The sequence below is a fragment of the Rhea pennata genome, chromosome Z, assembly GCF_028389875.1.
Source record: "Rhea pennata isolate bPtePen1 chromosome Z, bPtePen1.pri, whole genome shotgun sequence".
NCBI lineage: Eukaryota > Metazoa > Chordata > Aves > Rheiformes > Rheidae > Rhea > Rhea pennata.
In genome coordinates, this window is record NC_084702.1 from 78,034,155 (window position 1) to 78,058,445 (window position 24,291).

A 24,291-nucleotide genomic window follows, 5' to 3' on the forward strand; every position below is an offset into this window, starting at 1 on the left:
TTTCTAACACCTCACCGCCGGCCTCGGTGTGAGAGGCAGGTGGCGCCCCGCTGCTCCTCGGGAGCGACCCGCCTGTTTGGGCGGACCAGGCCTCCTTAACGCCGGTAGGGGAGGGCGCGGTCGGGTCGGCTCGGGTCGGGCCGGACCGAGCTTCCCCGATCCAACCTCTCCCCCCGCTCCCCGCCGCGCCCGCCAAACCGCTCCGCGGCACCGCTGAGGTAACTCAAGCGGCGATTGGCCAGCACGGCCGATAGTCCCGCCCTTCTCCTCCACCGTGATTGGCCCATCCTTTTAAACGGCCGCCCCCTACACTCCAGTCGGGATTGGTTGTTTCTTCGGGCAATCTTTCACCTTCCCGCATTCCGATTGGCCGCGCGTGCGCCGGCCGCCCTGCGGGGCCCGGGCCGGGAGCGGCCGGGAGGTCGCTCCGACCCACCCCCGGCGGGTGGCAGCCGCCTCTGGCGAGGCCTCCTCGCCGCCCCGATGGAGCTCTCCTGCCACGTGCTGAGAACCACCCACCAGGCCAGGGAGGCGGTGAGACCCAGCGGGCCGGGCCGCCGCGCTTCCCCGTTGCTATGGAGACCGCGCGGGGCCAGCTCTGCGCGTGCGCGGAGGGGCGCGGCGCTCAGTGCGCAGGCGCGAGGGGGGTTGTGGTGGGGGTGCGGGGCGGGAAGAGGTGGTGTCACGGGGGCTGGAATGCGGCGCGTTGCGCTTGTGGGGACGGGCGGTTCTGGCAGTCCTGCCTTTCCTCAAGGGTGTGGGAGGGTCCCCTGGCTCCTTTCCTTCTGTAGGAAGCGCTTCTTGTCCCACTCCGCAGCCCTCTTGTCCGCCGCCATTGCCCGATGAGGCCCGGCAGCGAGTTAGGAGGGAGGGCAGAAATGCCCATTTCTGGCTCTCCCAGGTGCCTTTTGCCTAAATAAGGGCTGTACTGTCCCACCGCGTCTTCATCCCGTGCGTGAGTCGTGGCTCCGGGTAGCCCCTGTTGATTAGGAGCCCAGGAGCGTTAGTATTCGGCTACATTTCTTCAGCTGTTCTTTTATCTCCACCTGCTGGGCGATTCGACTATAATAAGGAACGATTTAGCAGATAAAGCCGTAGATCTCCCCTGCAGGACTACTGAAAAACTGTTTCATGGAAAGGTTTTAGTTTTGTGAGCTGCTTTAAATGGTCGTGCAAACCTCTGTGCATGTGTAGGATGGGGTTCCTTGCAAAGTGTGTTTGCGGTTGCTGGGAGGCGGTTCTGAGGGTTAGGTAGTGTCTGCTGCCTGGACTAGTAGATAATACACTCACTTAGGAAGGGGAGGCTCTGGGTTAGTGCTGCCTAGAGCCCTCAAGGGGATTCAGATTTCAGCTGCTGAGAATGGTGCCCCAAAGTAGCCATATGAAATGGCTTTAGTGTGCAAAGGGAAGACAGCACTCGTAGGGCTAGAAAGAGAGGAGAAGGGGAGAGAGGGTTTGTAACCCTTAGATAACTAATGTGGATTTGAGTGATTGTTGTCCCAGGACTGTTTTTGACTATTAAATGCAAAAATATCTGTGGAAGAAAGACCTGGAATGTGGAGATTCTTCTCTGTAAACTGTATCACTGAATTTTGGTTGGTTTGTTTTGTAAACTGGTCTTTCTGTAGCCCTTTGAGAGAATGCATGTGAAGATCAGATTTTCTGTTTTGGACATGAAGCAGAAGGAAGTCAAATTCTGCAGAGGGCCAGAAATTTGGAGTCTACTTTGGTTAAGTCTTTGTCAGTGACTAAGGAACAACTGGGAACTAGCCAAAAGGAATGGATTTTTTGATTCTTGTTCTAAGGTCTCTTACCTCTTACTTCCTGTGGAGGGACCCTCGACGCTTAATTTCTGATTTCCAGTATTCCCATAAGCAGTGTCTGAAAGCTAGGCTGCTCCGTCTTTTATTTGTAGCACAAAATAGTTATTGGAATTCCTGGTCCCCAGCCCTGTTCTCATTTGTATTGCATATTTCCATTGATTTTTTCTATAGAATGAAGATTATTGTTTTTATCAATTTTGGGAAAGGTGTTTCAAAAAAAAAAAAAAAAGAAAAGAAAGAAAGAAAGAAAGAAAAACCACCTTCCAATAAAGAACACCTTCATTCCAGTATAATTCAAGTCCAATTCCAGCTATTTAGTGATAACGACTGAAATACATGAACGTTTGTTAAGATTGAAAGAATTTATTTGGCTGAACTGGATTCATTTGTTGAACTGACACAACACACACATTAATTTTCTGTTAGACCAATGTGCTCAGGCTTATCATTTAGCTTACCAGGGTTTTCACATTTGAGACAAGGTGAGAGATAACCTGGGCAGCTGAGGTCAAAGACGAAAGGGAGCAGAGCAGGCAGAGTACTTTCAGTGATAGCTCATGCCAAACCAGGTGAACGAGGGGCTCTGCTCTTTGCATCTCCTTTGAACTTCATGTGCCAGCTGGAAACAAGTATGGTATCCAAGGTACTGTTTTTCAAATTGGGGAGGATGATAACAGGGAAGGATGTGGATGAGGGGATCTGAGATGGAAACACGTGAAAGCAGTGCTTTTTGGAGGCCTACTAGGATTCTCAAGAGTTGTATGTCTTGCTTGTCTCAGATTATGGCAGAGGACTGAGTTAGCAGCATGCACCGTCTGGGGAAAGGAGGGAAGGAAAACCTCTGAAGGGAGAAAAGGTAACGCAGCTTAGCGCCCTGACGGACACAATCTGGGTGAGCCCCAGCTGGAGTGTCTCCAGGCCGCCTTCCCTTTGGCGTAAGGCACTGGTGTCCATGCAGCCTCTGCCCTGAGGACATGAGGTGTATGCGGGCTTGCATGTACTAGCAAATCATTGGCTTGAGATTTGGGGGAGACGAGCAGCAAAATGTGCCATGGGAAGGGTGAAAGATAATGGTTTGCCAGAAAAAAAGAATAGAGAATACTAATCTAAGGCCACAACTGGAAAAAGAAAGGGCAATTTATTTCAAAAAAAAAAAAAAAAAAAAAAGTTAAGATTTCACTGTGAAAATTTGATGATGATGATGCCTTTATGCAACACAATTTCTGCAGCTGTTTGCAACTGCTCAGTGTAGTTTTTAAATCAATTAAATGTTTTCTGAGACATTTCACTGTTTTTAATTGTTAAATATTTCCTATATTTGTTCTGTAATTCAGTCTCAAAAAGCAGTGTAGTTGTATAAAAAGCAGTAGAATTTTGCTAATTCACACATATGAGTAGAGAGTTAATGCTTATTAATTCACTTGTAAATTTGGTGAAGAAATTCAGCACCCTTAAATTCTGTTGTTTAATAACTCACCATATTTTGTGTTTATTCGTTTTTATGTATTTTTCACAGTACATATCACTTCAAATTAGTGAAGTCTTAGCAATGTAGTACCTGACTTCAGAAAAGTTCAGTGTAAAAATGAGATATTGGCATTCTGTGAGTGGCACTGGTGGAGAGGCATATTGTTGGAATTTGAGTTTGTGAAGTACAACATAGAATTATTGCATTAGTTGGAGAAATCAGATTTCTGTTTTCAATGCGCCAGGCTTAAATTGTAAAAAGTCTTTAGATTTTAAATATAACACCTCTTAAATGCATCTCAGTGTTAGTAGTAGGTCAGCTTTAACTTCTGTACTTGGCTTGCTGCATGTTTTTAATTATGAAAGCTATTTGTAATCTCTCTTGAGGAACTTTGTCAGCTCTGTTGTTTGCAGTAGCCTTGTATAATCTGGAAGAGGGAAGAGACGAAAGAAGTGCCATGAAATCCTATTCAATCGTAGCCAAGTAATATGTTGTTTAAAAATCACCATTTCCCTTCTCTGCTTGTGTTTCTCAGAAAATATTGTCAGGAAGCCAAACAATAACTGAACATCAGTCTTCTAAAAAGCCTGGGAAAGCTGCAGCTTCACGATGTGAAGGGCTGGAGAGGTGGGGAAAGTGGAGGGGATGTGAGGTGGGGGAGGAAGAATGAGTTCATGGTCCCGCAGCTATTCTCCGCGGCCTGGCACGTGGTGCCGGTGTGACGGCTTGCTCTCCAGGAACAGCACGCTTGGCAGTTGTCCTGGGATCCCAAAGGAAGAGAAGAGAGAAAGGACACAATTCTAAGCAAGTCCTACTGCCTGCTCTCACTCCTCATCCTGGCAACATCCTCATCCATTCTCCTTCTCTGATAGCAATATCGTTTTTACCTTGTACGGGGGAGAAAACTGGTACAACTAGAAGAGATTAATTTTCATCCGAAGACCGTATTGTCTGCAGTGGCCCATCACCATTCCGGGATAAGTTTGGCTTGTCACATTAGTCTTGTAGCTTATGCAGAGGATGGTTGTGCGAGCATCACTGTGTCTCATATTGAGAAAAAATGGAATGTGACTGTTGGCTACGCTGTAGCTTGTATTTCACAACAGACTGTTTTAGGTTGTGAGGCCAAGACTTAAAAGTTGGGAAATGTTGAAAGTATGGTTGCCTGGGCAGCTGTCGTTTTATTCTTTTGAGTATTTGTATTGTGATATGGTCTTTGCTTATATGATTATGGAACTGCCTGCTTGACTCTTGTCTGAATTCTTGATAACAGATCTTGCTGGACTCTTGTCTTATTTGCTGTCCCAGCTGGATGTACAAGGGCACAAAGTTAGGGTGGTATAGACCATGAGTTAGTTTGCAACTCTGTTCTTTCTTTATGCAATCATACATACTAATGCAGAAATATAGGGTCAAATAATAATGAAACATAATGGGGTTAAATTAATCTTTTAGTAGCTCCATTAGTTTGATGGGATTACACAAGAGACTAGGCTGATTTATAATGTAAATCCATTTTAGTAAAAGGTGCGGAAATGACTAAATGAACAATTGCAGTTAAAGATGCATGACTCTAGTAGAGTTTAATTTCAAACAGCTGCAAAGAAAATAGTACTAGCATTCTATTTTGTTAATCTAGAAATAAATAAAATACACTGTAAGTGTCGTCGCTAATTAGTTAAGTGCTCAACTATTTAGCTTTTAAAACAAGTTCATGCTTAAGTGCCTTAAGCTTTTATTAATTGCATGGATCCAAAAATCCCCTGTAGTAATTGAAAATTTAATTACATACTTTTTTTTTTTTTTTTTTTTTTTTAAGAATGGAAGCTTATTAAACTTTAAACACTTAAACATCTATGGAAATACCAGTGGCTATAAACAATATGCAATTCTAAGTACTAATTAAAAAGGAAGGCTAAATCACTGTAAAGCTAAACTGAATTTTAAGTAACTTTGTACTGGTAACTGCTCCTATTTTTTTCATGCAATGTAGGATTTAGCATTTCCACTCTAAACGTGGCTGAAATCCTGTGCAGTTTTAGTATCTGTCTCTACTTTGGCAGACAGGCTATTTTGTGGAAGTATTTGGAGTGAGGAGAATCCCTAGGAAATGGAGTCTGGGAAAGCAGACCAGCGTGGGCAGGCAGCTGTTTAAGCGGACAGCTAGGGTTGCCATTGGCACTGACACATGCAGAAGGCGGGAGCACATGGTAGAAAAAGACTGGTGAAAACCAGGGAGAGGTGACTTTGGGACTGGTCAAGACAGCAATGTTGCATGCATAGGTGACTCAGAAGTTCGCTGACTTGGTAACAGTTACATGTTGAAAGGTCCTTAAATTCGCTTTGATTTACAGAAACCTCTTGGAACTGGGACCAGAGGTTTTGATGTCTCCATTCTGTTTTTCAGATCCAATCTGATGCAAGTTATTGTCAGTTGATTGATTGATTTGATTCTCAATTAATTTTCTTTGGACAGATATCTGCTTCTCCAAAGTAACCATCAGTGCTTGCATTCTTATTAATAAAGATAGAATGGACCACTCAGTCTAAACCATCCTCTGTTTTTTAGATGGTGCTCACTTGGGCACATTTTTCTGATGTAAAGTTTCACTTCTGCATCTGCTTGGTCAATCCGACAAGAAGACCTTTAATATGTTGAGGTTGAAGGAGGTTGCTCATACTGTGTTATCCTGTACTGCTCAAGGCAAGACTCTACCTAAAAGAGTATTTGAGATGCTGTTCCTCACTGTATGCCTGCCTATACTAGAATTTAAAATTCCTCTTGGGATAGCAGAAGTAACCTAGTGGGATTAATGGCAAAAGACTCACCAGGAATTCTTTTCAAGGAGCCTTCCAAGCACCAATGGTGAGCCCTGCCACTTTATCAGATGGACGTAATTCCTCCTTCATCAGTGTTGCTGTAAATACTCAAACATTAAAGACTAGATATACTTGTCTTCTGAGGCAACCACTGTGGTTTTGTACTGCTTTTTGAATATTCAGAGACTGTTGTAATCTTGCCCTTTGATATGTGGGCAAGCACAACAGTAATTTTCCTCAGGATAAATGAGCATTTAGAAAAAGGTACAGGTGGCTTTCTCAGCAAGTGGTGACTCTGGCTTCTCTCTCTCTCTCCTCAAACTCTGTCTCAGAAGATTCAAGTCACCCAGGAGAAACAGCAGAAGGATGGCAACTCAAATTTTGTTTTCCACTAACAGTCAGAACAATGAGAGGGGAAAGGTCCTTTCATCCCAGGGTGCCAATGTTTTGGCTTTGCTTTTAATTTCCGTGGACTGTTCACAATTTGTCCATTTCTTCTTGCAGCACCTCTCTGGAGGTGGTCTAGTTCATTCAAAAATATTGATCTATTGTGCATTTAAAGAGCACTCTTCATCCTCAAAATGCTTTATAAAAATCATCTTTGCACCACTCCTGGAAGGCAAATAGTATTGCAGCTTCTGTAGGATAGGGAAACAGAATGATGGTGTCGTTTTATCAAGACAATAAAAAGCAGCGAAGGCAAGAGGTGGGGTATAGTTTCTTCCCTTTTCCCCCCAGGCAGTTTGATTCCATTCTCTAGAAAAACAGAATGAAAATTTTGCCAGTCTTTTTGTTAATACGTGAAACAGAAATGCACTTCCCTCCCAGGACAGGCTGTTAAAAGAAAAGCCCAGCTCTTTGCTAAATTGTGTCGCTAGATGGCCCCATGTCTGAAGCAAACGTCCCAGAAAAAGAAAAAAAAATGCAACACTGGCAGACCTTTTCCCTGCTCTGCCCAGTACTTTTTACAGTACTTACAAATAAGCATTAGTCTCAAAATAAAACAGTAGCTGATTGTGCTGTCTCAGATGTGTAAAATAGCCAGGGATGCTCTCGGTGTCCGCTGCAATGCGCAGTGCGGAAGGAGCAAACGCATCCAAACTGCCAAGGGAAAGGCACGGGGAAGAGGTAAGCTGGCTTTGCAGCATGTGCTGCCACCCTAAATCACCCTGTCTGCAGTTTGCTGTAATGAAGCTGTGTTTCAAGAAGCCAGAAAAATTAGAGTCATTGTGTATGAATATTCCTTTTACACGCCTCTGGGGCTTTAAAAATATAAGTTACTGCTTCAATCAGTAGTAATTCTTTGTCTTGTTTGTATGCCAAGAACTGGCAGAGAGCAGAGGAAGTTCTTGCTACAGAGACTGAAGCTCAATGTCTAATATGAAGAAGCCAAATATTTGTGGGTTTGTGTCTGTCAGATCCCACAGTCTAACTCTCGGGCTAGAATTACTGAGGGAGGGATGTAGTCACTGAGTTGGGTAAAAGGGATGCAAACTGGGAGCAAAAATGGGATTCTGTATATCCATTGCTGTGCGATATGATCTGGAATATATGTGCTACACAAGCAATGTAAACTACCTTTCTCCGCCATCTATTAAATCAGTACAAGTTCTTCATGCTCATGCTGGGTCCACCTTATGAGGTGAGAATGCCAGCATCCTAAAAGAGAGTAGAAATAATCTAAAGGTAGGCTTGGAAATACCTACTGTTCATGCAATCCCATCTTCAAAGCCCAGTGAGGCCTTCTGAAGTTAATATGCTGATGTCTGGAGCTTTCCTTACAGTGACTTCTGTTCAGACCCTAAAATCTCAGAGCTTCTGGTTTGCAGATCTTGTGCACGTATGGCAGCACTATATACTGCTCCAGATAGAGCTTCCCTGCGTGATGACAAAGATGCATTTTACACTGCTGTGCTCTTATCACCGAACCAAGTGCAAATGCCTTTGGTCGCTCAAATCTGTTTGAAGAAATTTATGGGACTGTCTTCGTATTGAAATTTCTGCAGCTAGGGGCCTGACTTTGATCACACTTGTGTTAAAATTGTGCAAGTCTGGCATTATCCAAAGCTATTAGTTCTTCAAGTGTTCTGTATTTCGCTTGCGTTAATGTATTGAGGCACATAAAACAGGAGGTGTGAGCAGAGTTGAGCTGGTCTTTGCAGCACGGTCATGCAGATCCCAGACCTGTTTCCATCCCCCAGCTCAGAGCCCGCAGAAGATGGCTTTTGCAGGGGTGGGACATGCGAGGTTTGCTTGCACCGCCCTTGGAAACACTGTGCACGAGGTCCATGAGTCCTATCCTGAAATCCTTCTTGGCCTGGGCATGTTGGAGAACCATAGTCACGGTAAGGGAAGTAACTTATTTTCTCAACCTTAAGGTAATTTTCTTTCCCCTGGGAAAAGCTTCCTCCCCATCCAGGATCCCTGATAAATGTGCAAGAAAAATCATGTTGAAAACCACTTCTGTTTATTAACAGTGAGTTGTTTTACAGTTCTGAGATGCTTGTCTTAATTTGTTTGTTTCCACAGGCTACATTTAGATGCTGTTTACAGCAATAAAGGGAATATTGCATTTGATCTAAAATTCTGTCTTAATTCACAGGAAGAGATGCGAACAGAAGCTCGTCGAAAAAATCTCCTCATTCTGATTTTGCATTATTTAATGGAGGAAGGGTATGTTCTTTAAATAACAGTGCCCTGCTAATATTTGTGTGTGTCTGTAATGCCATGCAATTTTGCTCTCTATTGGGTGAATTTTACAGCATGGCCAATTGGTTCTGTGCAAGGAAGATAAAAAGGTAAACTACTGTTAAATACCTTGACTGTTTACTTTAATTCATTTCCATTCCTGGAACAAGGTATCTTATATCGGTTTTAAAATATGTTTAAGGGAATATGTTTAAGGGATCAGCAAAGGACTTTTAAATACAATTTATGGCACTTATAAAGGGTAGAGAGTTGTGGGCATCCTAAAAATAGCGAATACGTATGGATGTCACTGCTTACTACATCTCTCAAAAATCAGAATAAGTTAATGACTCTCAGTTTCTTTCTTTCTTTCTTTTTTTTTTTCTTTGAACTTACCAGGTATATTGATGCTGCAAATGCTTTGGAACAAGAGACAAAATTAGGTTTACGTGGCTTTGAAGTTTGTGACAACATCGATCTTGAGACAATTCTGATGGAATACGAAAGCTATTACTTCGTAAAATTCCAAAAATATCCTAAGATTACTAAAAAGGCCCTAGACACTGGTATGTGACTGTGTTCCAAGAAGAAAGTTTTTTTTTTCTTTCTCTCAAAGCTTAAAAAGTATATTTACCTGAAATACTTACTGTGCTTCTCATGCATGTCTATGTTTAATGTTTGAACTCTCTTATGTTACAGAGCTGCATTTCTAGCACTTAGGACATAGAAACTAAGAGATGAGGAGTTTAAGCCCTCTACTCTTTTTTTCCTCTGGGCTTCTAAACAAGCATTCTTGTCTTTTAAAGCTACTTTGATATTGGAAAATGCTATGTGAGTGCAAAGTATTATGGCATAAATATTTTCTCCTTTTTTCTCTAATAGGGTAGGAATAGTAAGTCAATTCTATTTCTGATTAAATATTTAGATTAAAATATACTTAAACAAAGCATTATATCTTAGCGCATCTAAGCTGGTGCTTAGAAATTTATTACCAGTATTCTGATTAACCACTTAGGTTGCACATGTTCATTCAGCATATATAATGTGCCAGAAAAAAATAATAGGTTTATTTGCCCCAGAGGACTTAACGTCTGATGGAGAATAGGACAAATCAAGACATTTTGGTAGGACTTTGAGAGCCTGAATGTTTTTGAACTTGAGCACAAAGTGTAACTTGTCAAAGCCATAACAGCAGTTGTATAGGAATTAGTTATGAAGAGCTTGGAGGGTGCAGAGAGCACAGGTAGCTCTACCTATATTTCTTGTAAGATATAATAATTAGGAAAAGGAGTGATTGGCTAGGGACCATCCCTGAGCAGTTTTCATTGTTTCATATGGCTACCAGCAACTTTGAAATCCCAGGTAAATGAAACATTGTGTAAATATAGTTAAACTACCTGTGTAGGTGAAATAATTTTAAAAGCGTTAGTCGTCATGACATTCGGTGTGATGTAGAAGATCGGTAGTAGCTGGAAGCTAACAATATCTGTATGAAGGAGAGATTTACAGCTAGAGCCAGCTGACTGACGTCGATACAAGGAGGAACAGCCCTGCAGCACATAAACCGTGGGATTCACTATGAATCAAGGAGGAAAATGCATTACAAAGCATTCATTACGTTGAACTTATTCTCATATCCTCAGTTAAACTAAGTGATAGCTGAGGCCGGATCCATGAAAATGGAGCTTAGATCCAAGTGAGCAATTCCCCAAACTCCACTAAATCTCTTAGATGCTTACAATCTCTAGGCCCCCCTTTTTGGTAAATAAAGTTATGCAGGTGCCGGCACCCTGCTGCTGTCAAGCCCAGAGTTGCTGCCACGCTGGCAGGGATGTAGCAGAAACACAAGCAGCCTTCCTCCTGTGTGTGTGTGTCTCAGCGACCGAGCTACTGCCTGGTAGCTTGTGACCTGCCGCAAATTGTCTTCACCGAGAAATCAGGGTATGAGCACGCCAAACACAAAGATTGTCGTGGTGCCCCGTCCTGTTAAACTCTCTGCAATACTCCAGGCAAATCCTGTAGAGCCAACTTGATTATTTCTCTGCTAAATTACTGTTTGTACTGTAACTGCACCTCCCAGAGTTACGAATTTCGTGCCTGGGGCTTGCTGCTTGTAAGTGTCCCATATCCCCAAGCACTTACCGTGGATCAGCTGTTTGGGAAGTGTTGTTTTACGGACGTGTATGAGAATTTGGGCACAAGACCGCTGTGCGGAGAACACAGATGGGAGGTCTGTTTTGGAGTAACGAGGCATATGCTAGTTTGAAACAAAGCCTCAAGCTTATGAATTCGGGTCTGGGCTTTGGAGTTAGCCATGAGTTTGACATTTTGTGAAAAAGCTTGACTTCGGCAGAACTTTTCTCAAATTATATGTGGAAAAAAAATAACATAATGTTTGATAACCACAATGGCAATGTGACATTTGTGCTGTCCTGCTATGTTGAACATGATAAATTTACTAAGAGGCAAATTTTTATTTCCTAATTTGGAAAAGGAAAAGTTATTAGCACTAAATAATTATTCTGCAGGGCATAAACTGATCTCTCCAATATTGGTTGTCTTTTCAAAATATTTTTGCAGGCTTGAATTGCTTATAATCATGCTGATCTGGTCTATGCATATTTATGAGGTTATTAATATGTTCTTAAATATATTTTAAAGGAAAAAAAATCAAGTTGTCTTTTTTTATATTCTTAATTATGTTCCATCTCAATATGAATTTTACCACAGCAGAATATAAGCAGCAACTGAGAACTGGAGGAAAGCCAGTAAGGTAAGAGAAATGCATGGGGCATTTTCTGGGCAGAAAATTTTCCTCCAAAAGCAATGTGCAGTGTAGTTAAAATAATGCTGTGATACTATGGGAATCCTAAACTTGCCTAAACTAGCCTGGAATTGTGCTGCTGACCACATGGTGAATTTTCCTGTATCTTTTAGAAGAAAGTAAAAAGCTTTCTCCCAAATGGAGCTGCAGACAATTTGTTAAAGTTTCTGTGCGGTGGGATAAGGTAGGATGGAGTGTTTGAAAGCAATGAACTTTGGACTTTACTGTGACTGAAATCAATGCTTTAGCTTAAATCAAAGCAGAGCTAGCCCAAAAACATTTTCTCTGAAAACTATGCCTTTTAATCTTTCAGTATTTTGAAGAAAACAATAAATTGTAAAAGCCTTTCCGGACGTGATTTTTTTGTATTGTAGGGCAGCAAGCTCTTCTCAGAATCTCCCAAGGATCAAACATCAGACAGTGCAACGACCATTATCAAAAACTTCCCCAGGGAGGACAGCAGAATTGAAATCTTCCACCAAGGAGAGCCCCAAACAGGTCTGGATGTATTTTATCTTGACAGTGTTATAGTTGCAATTAATGGGTTTTTATTCTAAGTGGCTATAGCCAGTGAGAGGATGTGAGTTACACAGTTTGTGATTGTGTAACTAAGTGAGTTTTACTGTTTACATAATTTAAGCATAATAGATTCAAGACTCAGTTCCAACCAGGAATTCATGTTATCCAGCATGTGCTAAAAATCAACAGGAGTCTTTTCATTACCATCAGTGGATCTAAGAATTGATCCTTTAGTGCCAGAAAGCAGGAAAAACAAACTAATTAGTAAGTCTGGTGCATGAAGTGTGTGAACTTGGGAGAGTACTTTGATTCAGTAATTTTCAGCTCCGAGTGTCTCATTTTGATAAAACTGCTGAGAAATCCACTTCATTACCCTCCTTTACATTGAGGGGAGCAGGAACAGCAAGTTGGTGGGCAAGCAAGACACTTTGTTATAGCTCTTGAGGAGCTGGGTGAGGGAGAACTGCTTTTTTTTTTTTTTCTTTTTCTTTAAGATCTTTACCCATTTTTTTTGTGGGGCTGGATCTCATGTTTGACTAATTTTCACTTTTTTTTTTTTTTAATGAGTCAGACACTACAATAGTAACTGCTCTGAAATGAACGTCAGAGTAAGTTACAGTCCTAAAATGTCGTCTTGTTTCTGTCTAAGGAGATGTACTGTGCCTTGTACTTGTCTGTCGTTTCCACTGTATGGTAGCACACAGTTTCTTCTCGCTGCTGAGTAAGATGCAGATTCCTACAACTTACAGTGGAAGGTCTGCAAATGAAATAACTGAATGCTGAGCTTTAGAGCTGTGGCTCTCAGCTTTGCTGTCAGCAGACAGATGAACTGAAGTCTAACAAACTGCACAACGTTTGACTAATGTGAGGTTACTGTTGCGAGTTCTGTGTAATGAAACAGTTCATCTGGGTGTGTAGAAAGGGGTGGGATGATGCCGATAATTGGATGATATCCGCAGCTCAGCTACTTGGCAACACATTCTTTTAAAATTGATTTTTCTTTAGAATAATGACAGTACAGTCACTCTGGAGCAATCTGACTTTGGCTTAAGCATCTCAGCAATCAACAAAACTGGAGGAGGAGAAAGCACTCACCCAAGAAGGGTTCGTAGAAACCTAGTATGTGATTTATAACAGGAATGTGTATGTAGTAGGGGGGGAAAGAAGGAAACGCCCCACAAATATGTGATGTAAACCTTCTGTACATGTTTTTATATAAAATGTCACTGTATAATTAGCTGAAGGGTCAATTTTATCTGATTTAGGCAGTAATTTTTTGCATAGGAAGCTCTGCTTGCAATAAATAATATTTCAAACATACATAAGAAGGAACAATATTTTTGTTCTTAAAGCCCAATAGTTATCATTGAAGTGGCAGATCGATTTCAGATTGCTGAATGAGATAATAAGAGATTTTGCAGTTAAGTTGTTGCACTGAATGTGAAGAGAAGTGCATTCTTTTCCCATTGCTATCACTGGTTCTATGGTCAGTTTTTGCCATATTTAAGGCTCTATGGGCAGTAAGGGAATGATACACAGAAATCATAAAATTTGGCCCCGTGCATTTTTAGTGGTAGAGCTACAATCCTAAAGCTTGTCACAACGTTATTCTCTCCAAAGGGCCAGATAATTGATTTCCGTGGGATGATCCAGGATACTATCAAAGTCTCATCAAATGAAATAGCCTTGAACAGCCTTAACTGTGATCCAGATCCATCAGTAAGTGTTTCTATTCATATTTTCATCCAGTTAGCCTGAATGTCAGTTATACAACTAGGGACAAAATAAAATACTGTAATAACATTGTTTTAGTTCCCAAGTGCTCCAGAAGGTCTTGATTCCTGGTAGTGTGTTTCATTTTCCAATAGATAGTCATACCTGATACTGGTCTGATTTGCTGATATGTGTTTACTTTTTGAACCCAGAAGTAGGCAACAAATTACACCTTATGATTCACAAACTACTGAATTTGTAGAGGTCCACAAAGCCTTCTGTGGGTAAAATGCTGATTCCACCCAAGTGAGTAGGTCAGTTAGCATTCATCTCAACTGAGTCAGGACCACAGTTTAGAGGGGTGGGATAGAAATTTTAAGTAAATTGATCATTCCTGACACAAGCCACGACTTCCAGGACAGTGCGTCCAGCTTACTCTGTGCCAGTCTGTCTCTCTGGCAACTTTTCCATTTGAAGAAAATTTCAAAACGGAGTGTGTGGCAATGTGGTGACCCATATTTACGTTTTTCACTCGCTTTAATCTACGTAGGGTATATTTAGGACTACCTGGGCAGTGAAAGAGCTACTAATTTTAATATTAATTCAGGCTTAGATTCTATCATTCTTAAATATAGGAAACTGCAATATGGAAAGATAAAGATTTTCAAACTTCACTTGGAAAGATGAGGTTACTGTGAATATAACTTATTTCAAAATACTTTATATATATACTTATTCTTGTATCTATATCTTTACAACTTTAAAAGTTGATATTATTATGATATATCAGCTTTTGGAAACTATTTCACAGTTTGACTTCTATTCAAAATAATTGAATTTTGACAAGTACTTACTTTTGTCTTTTTTAGGAACGATTATTAAAACCCCTTAGTGCTTTTATTGGCATGACGGGTGAGATGAGAGAACTTGCAACAGTTGTAAGCAAAGTAAGGTTGGACCTCCGTTTCAGTTGTATATAGGCCTCTGTCATCTGAAAATGCTGTTTGTTTCTTTTTGGTATCATTGACAGTGCTTACTCTTGAAGGTATAAACCCATGTGCAATTCCTTGGAAATCATTCTTTTCTCTGCATGTAACAATTTCTCCCTGATAAAAATTGAAGGAAATAATTAAGACCATTTCCTTTCTAATAAAGATGCAATCTAATCATGCTGTACCTAGTAGATTATCACAGCATTTCCCTTTATTCTTGATAAAGAAAACGTGCATCATTTCACTGAAAAGAGATTTGAGTATATGATCTAGCTGTGATCAAATGGTGGCGAAAGCCTTGATTCAGCACTACGGGTGCATTTCCTATTCAGTGCAGTTGCGCTGGGTTCAGTGTGAGCGGTGTGCCAGTATCCTGGCCATACCTTGATTCTGAACGTACTGATAGATACCATGTACCATAAATATTAGACACTGGTATTCCCTTCTTGTTTATAATGCTAGTCCCATGCCTTGCTGTGTGCTGTCTGCATGATCGGGACTCTGTCTTTTCTCCTTTGGCACAGCTGAGGCATGTTATTCATGCAGGCTCTGCCAGTAGCACCCTTCCTTCTCCCCAGCCCAGGTGCTGCAGGGCGTTATCAGTGGCAGCCTGCGTATCCTGGGGAAAAGTGGAGGTTCTTCTGGGATGGGCAGCTGAGGGAATCCCAGCACCGTCAACACCCTCTCATTTCACTCCGCGGTGGAGGTGCAGTCCCAGCAGATGGATCCCGGGCTGCTGGCAGGATCAGCCTGGCCGCAAAGCAGGCGGATGCTTTGAATGCATCGTCTCCCAAACCCTACTAGACACTTGGCCAAAAGGCTTCATATTATCGCAATATTTGGCAGTGTTGTGACTCTTTCTGAATAGAAGCGTCAGAGAAGAGCTACGTTATCAGCCGTTGCTCCCACACACTTAAAATCAGCTGTTTAAATAGCATGGAAGACTTTTGCTGGCTGGTTTTATAGTTGTAATATGGCTCACGTTCTTGATCTGAAAATTTTGCATTTGCCGTTTAGTAGAACTGAAGTCCAACAAACTTCCAACCTTGAAATAAGAAAGTTTTCGTTCATTTCAATGCTTACCTGTTTTTCTAATTTATGGTGAACCTGCAAAATTGTGTTTTTCAACAAAGCAATAGGGATGCTTTAGCCTTCCTTATGGAATGTTTTTTAATTGTGCTAGTATGTTACTAGCTGCTATGGTAATTATCACTCTGTAAATCAATAAAAAATAAATAGCATGTGGTATCTATTTTACCACATAATCTAATTTAATTTGGAAACACTTATGGAAGTCTCTACTTAGTATCATAAACCTGATTCGTCTTAATTTGCTGTTAATAGAAAGGGAAAGTGTAATCTACTCTATATAAATATTTTTTCTAATTGTATTAAATCAAATTTTCCCCTTGGATGCAAGTGTGTAATTTTTCTTTAGTCTCTGGGGACTGCCTGTTTTTATTGAAGAGTAGAATTTATCCCAAATATTTGTATTGAGGATATTTTCTGCAGAGCAATTAGTCTTTGGAATACCAAGTCACAAGATATTACTAAGACAAATGGAAAGATTCATAGAAGATTTGGATAGTTTGATAAATTAAAAGAAATTAATCGAGTTAGTGCTTCAGGGCGTAGACTAATTACTGACCATCTTTTGAGAGATGCCTGGGTGGAAATATTCCTCCTGTTACAGAGCTTCTCACACCTTTTTCTGCAGTATATGTAATCTTGCATAGTGTGGAGTAAATGGAGAGGATTTTTTTCACTATTACTTATAACACAAGTTGTAGATGCAACCATCAAATTGTTGAGCTACAAGTTCAAAGCAAACAAAAGTACTTTTTCACACGGCACATGATTAAACTGTAGAACTCATTGCTAAGGTGCACATGTGTTCAAAGAGAAGTTAGAGATACTCACGGAAGAATGAATGACAAATACGAAGATAAGAAAACTGTTTTTAGCTATTGAAGTCCCTAAGTTACACGTTTCCGGAAGCTGGATGCAAAGACGTGTCAACATCTCTCTGCTGCTGCTTATGCTTTTTCTTTAAATATCCAGTGCTTGCCAGTGTCAGGGCAAAGTATTAGACTTGGTAAACGTTCCTATCACTATAGCTGCTCGTACGTTAGTAGGTCACTGCTGGTGATATCAAACCTGGTCCAGACCTGAGCAGCATATACATTTGGCAGTGTATATATGTTCAGTGAAACTATGGGCTTTGGGGAAAGTAAGACCTAACAGCAGTGTGGAAGTGATCACCGTGTGCACTGTCTTCTTGTGAGCTGCCTGGTAGTATATGGTTAAATAATACAAGTTGTATTACTTAATTGCACTATTGCTTTATAACTGAGTGGATTCTTTTACTTCGCCAGCAGTGGTTATCTTAGTGCAGGAAAATACATTTTTTACTAACAGGATGCAATATATGTTGCAGGATATCTATCTGCATAATCTAAATGTGAAGTGGGATGATATTATTGGACTGGATGCAGCCAAAAGGCTAGTCAAGGAAGCGGTTGTTTATCCCATAAGGGTAAGGTTTTAAATGGATTCGAGAAAACCCCTGTTGAGCTTCATAGCATCTTCCTTGTAAATACAGTGGTGTTCTTGAATTCTCACTGTTCCATGATTTTTGTAGGCAGTTCCCCTTTGAACAACAGGGCTTTAGTCGATAATGTCATACAGATTCTCCCATAGGAAAATAGCCTTTCATATTAAAATGGCAACTTTGGGATAATATTCTTGGGCACCTTGGCAATATAAAAGATGCTGGATTTGGCCTATACCATTTCAAAGGCAAATTACTTACAGAAGAGATATAAGTAATGCATTTGCATTTGGAAAAAAAAATTAAACAGATTTCATCTGGTAAATATAGTATTTTTCTTGGTATTCAGATTGTATTTATTATATTGGTTTTATATGTTTTTTTTTCCTCCTGGTTTTCTTAGGTTTTCTGAATGCATTAAGAGCAGTGGGGTGGGGGTTGTATTTTGTTATAGATGATGCATTTAATCCCTGAATTACTTTTTTATTTTCACAGTACCCACAATTGTTTACAGGCATTCTCTCTCCTTGGAAAGGGTTATTGCTGTATGGACCACCAGGTATGGAGAGCTTCATACTCTACCCATTAGTGTATCACTACTTCCATTTTGTCCTACAAATAAATTATTGGTGCTAATCAAATATATTAAAGTAATGCTAGTAAATATTCTATAATTTGAAATAAAAGGAGACGATTTTAGATGATTATGTCTGTCTCTCATTGCTCTCAAACTGTCCATTTACCTTTCACACAGTCCTAGATTATTTCTGCACCTGAATCTTCCAAAAAACACGACACATTAGCCATTCAGAGGAGTGAGAATTCATGTTAAATTTCTATTGTTACTCAGCTTGGACCACATTAATCAAGTTTGGCTTGACTCGATCTTCTAGAATGTGAATAAATCTGACTCAAACTCACTTTCCTTAGGAAAATGTCATTGCTTTTTCTTGTGCATTTGGAGATTGTTTTGGAAATGGGATGGTGCCTCTTGTCCTTTGTGCTATCTGAGTGTTTTCCGTGGCAGTGCGGCCTCCTCACTCGCTCCGCTCGGACACAAGGAACGAAGCACTGGCACAGCACTAATGGGGCAGGGAGGGGAAGGAGGGCACAGCCCACAAGTACTGCCTGAGACAGGCTGCAAAGGGTGCCACTGCAGTAAACTCCATTTGCTGCTGCGAATGCTTTGTTGTGCTCTCCACACAAGGACTCTGACCATTTCAGCATATACTACTTCGGAATTAGGAGAACACATTTGTCACTGCATTTGCAGTGCTGTTGAGTTTCTCATCCTGGAAAGACTTCACCTATTTATTCTCCTATTGAAACATTTGCATTGTACTTCTTTGGAGAGTGAATTTCCTCAACGTTGTTGTTTGTAGGTACTGGAAAAACTTTGCTTGCTAAGGCTGTTGCCACTGAATGCAATACAACCTTTTTCAACATATCAGCGTCCACTATTGTCAGCAAATGGAGAGGTGATTCAGAAAAACTTGTCCGGGTAAGAATTCTCTTTTTCATTATACTTTAACAAACATCATGTTCCCACTTAAAGGTCTAGAGTTTCTAGATGAGCTGAACAGAGAACTGGAAAACAGGTATTCCTCCAATACTTACATTCTTTGCTATCTTCAATAAAGCATGTGACTCTGTGTCTAGTTCTTAAAACTGGAGTAACATCACTTCTGCAGAAATATCATGCTGGATGCTCACAGTGGAATTCTAATTCTATAATGCAAGGTGAAGCAGATACCCCAAAGCCAGCAAAGATTTTTGACCCACTGATAAGAGATGGGCAAGCAGAATTCCTGAATAAAATGACGTTTGCTTAGTGACCCCTTTGAAGTGCTTTACATCCTTTCTGCAAGGATTGGCTCACAGGCTCCCTATGAAAATGTGCCTATTAGGTAAGTTTCCAAATTCACTATTATTCGTAGTCTACAGGACATGGAATTGGTAAAGAATTCCCTTCTCAGAAAGATCTTAGTCAAACACAGCCATAATGCTGTTCTAAGGTAGGTGGTTGGCTGGCAAGTAGGTAAATGCATTTGGGCATGTAGACTGGCAAGTAGCTTGTGTGATTCCACTGTCATACAGAAGTCCAGGTCATTGTGCAAGGGAATTAAGGCATAGCATCTTCATCCCGAGGTGCTCCTCTGAATTTCTCAATAATTGCCACCATTTCAGTGGAAGAAAAATCAATGGGCTTTTAGCTTTCCTTTACGCTCATCTGTTAGGATATACTTCAGAGAGATACGAAGCTCTTGAAAATGAGTAATCACGATGGATTGCACTTGGCAAATGGCATTACAAACATTGTTGATACTTTAAAATATCCCTTCAAATTTAGGCAATGTCTGCGGTGTAATTTTTCTTCATGTGGCCTTTGTCCTTTCAAATGGCACATTTTTCTTCTCACACAAGATACATTCACCTCCTGTATTATTGATCCTCCTGGCATCTGTCTCAGTAACTTCCTAGAAGTTTCCCTGCTGTCAGGATAAGGGGTGGGACAGTCTGCTTTGTGTCACAGCATGGCCCAAAAGGATTTTGTGAACATGCCACAGCATTTGCATTGATATTGAATCTGTGGTATTTCACCCTTGGTTAAGTTCTTGGCAGAATCCAGAAATGAAATAGGATTGTGGCTCTGGACAGCTCTAAGAGAAGTATTCCACGAAGTTACATGCTGAAATGATGTGAGGCTGGTGTGGGGGTCTTCTGAAGTTGTGTCAAGTATACGCCGCGTTTGTGCTCATTTGGAAGAAGGCCTGCTCGTGCTTTTTTTCCTCATTTCTTAGCTGCATTAGGGTGAATTGCTATTTTCAATTTGTGATAAAATTGTAAACTGCAAACTGTCAACATCTCTTACATGAGAGCAATGATAGGAGATGTACAAACGAAACTGATACCATAGCACCCAATTTTTGTTTCAGCTACCATCTTGGAAAAGCTACTCATGTGGCAAAATTGTTTTATAATGCAGCGTTCTGCTTAATCGTGAACTTCTGCTACCTCAAACAGTACTAATTACAATGCTGATCATAGACTACTTGTGACTCTAGGCAAATAATTTAAACCCTGTGCTTCCAACACAAAATATAGAAAAAACATATATACCTTTTTAAATGTGTGTGTTTAGGAGGTTAAGTGTTCAGATTAAAGGTGCTGGGTTAATAGATGCTGTCAGTGATATTTATTTAGAAAGTCAAAGGGCACTTCACTGAAGAACAGTAGATTGTATAGTCTTATTAATTTAAGTCTCTTCACATTTACGGCAAAAACAGATAAAACTTCTTTTTTTGAAATGGCAGACCCACATTTTGAGTCAGCTTAATATTCCATTTTTTAATCTAGCCCTGATTATTTCAAAAGTTTATATTTGCCTGGTTTTCACCAGGCAAAACAAAAGAACTGCTTAATTCTTACCAAGAGAATCAGTCCATTTTCCTTCATTATGGTTCAGTGACTTTTTTTTTCTCAAATCCTTATTTAAAAAAAAGCTACAAATGGAGCAACGACAAAAGGAGGAGGATATTTAATCTCCGATAACAATTCAGGAGTTCCCAGAATCCTCTGGTGGATCATTTTCTTCTATCCCATTATTCTCGGGGTACTCTGATAGGATTTAGACAGAAAGATTTGCATATAACGACAGGATTACGTGCCTGGGTTCTTTATCTCTCCTTCATAAACCTTTCAGAATCCGAGCGGATCCTCAGCCAACCCGGAGCCTTTCCCTGGTGTATATCCCTTTTTGTCCTAGAAGTTCTGGAGCGTGGGTGGTGTTATTTGTCTTTTGTGTCTTTTTGTGACTCTTAATGCCTTTTTGTGTTAGTTTTCCTGTTAATCTTTTCTGTCGCTTTTACTCTTCTCTCTAACAGGTGTTATTTGAGCTTGCCCGCTACCATGCTCCTTCCACAATTTTCTTGGATGAGCTGGAGTCAGTTATGAGTCAAAGAGGCACCGTTACTGGGTAACCGATGAAATCGCTTCCTGTGGCTTTAGGGGATCCGCTGCCCCCTTATTCCCACATCTTTTCGATAGCGGGTTTGTTCAGGGGCTGATAGATCACACCACCGACCTGTTAGAAACAAATCTTAGCTAAACTAGAGCCTGAAGCTGCTCTGTGAACTTCCGCAAGAGCGTGTTGGGCCCCCTGGAAGACTTGTCAATACAGTCTAAAAAAGACTAAAAAAAGTCTAAAAAAGATTGTGAGCAGGAGAGAGGTGCAAGACTGTATAACCAACGCTGTTGTATTTTAAAATAATATATTTGAAGTGGTAGTAGAGGCAGTGGGGAGAAACAACAGAGGACTTGTTAGAGGCAGGAAAGAAGCTGATGATTTTGTGATGCTTTGGACAGGCCTAGGCAGAGCAGGGAAAGGTGCACGGTATAATCGGGTTTTCATTAATGCGACAAATTTTGATGGCACTGTCAGAACTTGCAGGAATGACAGAATATTATTATTTCCATCTGTGGTGCAGACAGTTTATAGCTTAAAAAGCAGGTTGGAAAGATTGAGTATGAGGGAGAAACAGAAGTATAAAGAAATTGTTATACCCATCAGCAGCTCTTAACAGTGAATTTTATGTATTGTAAATTACATGCTCAAAGATATATAAATAGAATATGCCATATAGTGAATGTACAATTTGTAATACTTGTCATTTAATAGCCATAAATTATGGGCCAAATTTTGCCTTCATATATCTTTTTAAAGCTCTCATTAATGTCACTAGATTATCTATTTTAGGCATGGTTTGTATCTAAGATTATGTAGGTTACTATAATACATCAATATTAAGTATTGACAGAGGCATCTGTAGATGCCTTTGCAGAAATAAACCCTTAAACCTGAACTGCAGTTTTTACCATTTAAGACCATGATATTTTTTCTGGATTCAGTTCCACAAGGTGCCAGAAACTCTGTGTCTGGGACCTAAAGTCCAAACAGGTTTCCCACAGAACTGATTTCCTGGATCAGGGCTAAAATTCTTAGCACTTTCCTGAAGAAAGTCCTTAAGTTTCTTTTTTTTTTTTTTTTTTTCTTCTTGAGGAAGGATCTTTTTTGCGTTGTTTCGGAGAGAGCTCTGCCCTATTTTTCAGATTTTCTCTACTGCGTATTTTTCTGTTCACTTCTGATACAGCGTTTTGTGATCTATCGAATGCAGCAGTAGATGTGCCTTCTTGTGACCACTTAAAATTCAGTCACAGAAAAGTGCAAGTGGATAGGTAGCTATCTTAATTGTTTAATGCCAACTGTTACATTACAAAAATTCTCCTACATAGATCAGTCAAGCAAAGCTGCTTTCCAGTAAACATGGACTCTGCATAAAGATTAATACGAAGGAAAAAAAGAAACTAAACACATATTTTCTTTGGGTTCACTATTAGTGAACTCTCCTCACTTTAATGCACTGAAAAGAGTCCATTTAAGTAATCATTAGAAAGCTTGATTTTAATGCTTAGATGTTAGCTAATGGAGCTTAATCATGCTTTGAACTGGGACAAAACTGTGATGAGGGCTCAGTTGCTGTGAATGACACTGTATAAATAAAGATGATTACTTTAATACACTGAGCAAATAATATTTCTCTGCATCTTGGTAGTGGTGAACATGAAGGAAGTCGGCGGATGAAAACAGAATTACTGGTGCAGATGGATGGCTTGGCCCGATCTGATGATCTTGTATTTGTTTTAGCAGCTTCCAATCTGCCATGGTAAGAGATCCAGAGAGTACATTTTGAATACATTTGCTTGAGCTTCTAAGCACAGATAAAGATTTTATTTAGAATTTTGCTGAAAAAGCCTTGATATTTGGTTAAAGCATTTAAAGATTAATTTGGAGCTTTTACTTTTAAACGCTACAATTCTTGCTATTTGTGCCACATGACAGTAATCCACAGTAAACTCAGCATATGCTGGTGCTACTAGCTGCTAATATTTAAAATGGAATACTTTATTTCATAGCCAAGTTATTTACTATGTTTAAGCTAAGAAGGGTTTCAGCCTGGAACTATAAGGTGCTTAAAACATCTAGTGCTTAGAAGGATACTCCATAAATAGGAAAGATGGATTTTTATTGGTACCAAAAATGACTTTTAAAAGATATGGATGAAAATTTTCAGTTTCCTTAACGTATTTTAGAAAACAAGGTTAAGTGGTTTATAATGGGAGCTAAAATCCTTCATCGTGTCAGGTCTCAAAATGGGTAGGACAGGTACCAAGAGCAAGACAGGCAGTGCCATTTTGCTGCTATCTGACACCTTGCTGAACCCACCTCCTGAGGATGGCGTGCAGTTCTGGTCACTCTGCCTTAAGAAGGGTGCAGTGGAGACCGAGAAGGTACAGAGATACAGAGGCAGCTGCCTCGTGAGGAGAGACTAAAAAGACGGGGACTCTTCAGTTTGGAAAGACGGAAGATTCGTTTAGATTAATAAAACACAAAATCAGTGGGTAAGCCAAACACAGAACTGTTGTTTTCTGGATTCCACAATACTTGGAAGTAAGGGACACTCGTTGAAACTAGCAGAAGATCAGTTTAAATGGAAAAGTAAATATTTGAGCTTCTGGACTTGCCAGGCACAGGAAATTGTGGAGACAGGCAGTATCAGCAGTTCAGAAGAGGCGTTAGGCAAATTCCTGGACAACAGTCCAAATAAGGATGTTGGGAGGACTAAGCAGGGATGTAATATTTGTACTTCCCCAACATCCACAATTGTTATACTACAACAGATGGAAGAAGACGTTCAGCTCGTGTACTCCTTGAATAGTCTCTTCTATTGCCACTGTCAGAAGAGAGCATGTTGATCTGGCTGGACCACTCTTCTGACCTGGTGTGTTTTTTTTTTTTTTTTTTTTTTTTTCATATGAGCTATTATCAAATGTTT

The 24,291-nt window shown here is 40.4% G+C and overlaps 1 protein-coding gene across 2 annotated transcripts in view; it reads left to right on the plus strand.

The window, feature by feature from the left end:
- The first annotated feature begins 401 nt into the window (after nt 1-401).
- Nucleotides 402-24,291, plus strand: part of KATNAL2 (katanin catalytic subunit A1 like 2) — a 30,931-nt gene continuing 7,041 nt past the window's right edge. Inside the window, exons 1-13 of one of the 2 annotated variants that reach the window (XM_062599063.1) lie at nt 402-534; nt 8,714-8,784; nt 9,199-9,365; nt 11,530-11,572; nt 11,998-12,121; nt 13,148-13,246; nt 13,763-13,861; nt 14,725-14,802; nt 17,285-17,383; nt 17,894-17,957; nt 18,781-18,899; nt 21,283-21,374; nt 23,011-23,121. In XM_062599063.1, the coding sequence (XP_062455047.1) occupies nt 484-534; nt 8,714-8,784; nt 9,199-9,365; nt 11,530-11,572; nt 11,998-12,121; nt 13,148-13,246; nt 13,763-13,861; nt 14,725-14,802; nt 17,285-17,383; nt 17,894-17,957; nt 18,781-18,899; nt 21,283-21,374; nt 23,011-23,121 (1,217 nt within the window). In that variant the 5' untranslated portion in view covers nt 402-483. The remainder of the gene's footprint in view (nt 535-8,713; nt 8,785-9,198; nt 9,366-11,529; nt 11,573-11,997; nt 12,122-13,147; nt 13,247-13,762; nt 13,862-14,724; nt 14,803-17,284; nt 17,384-17,893; nt 17,958-18,780; nt 18,900-21,282; nt 21,375-23,010; nt 23,122-24,291) is intronic. The other variant, XM_062599064.1, reaches the window with a different exon arrangement.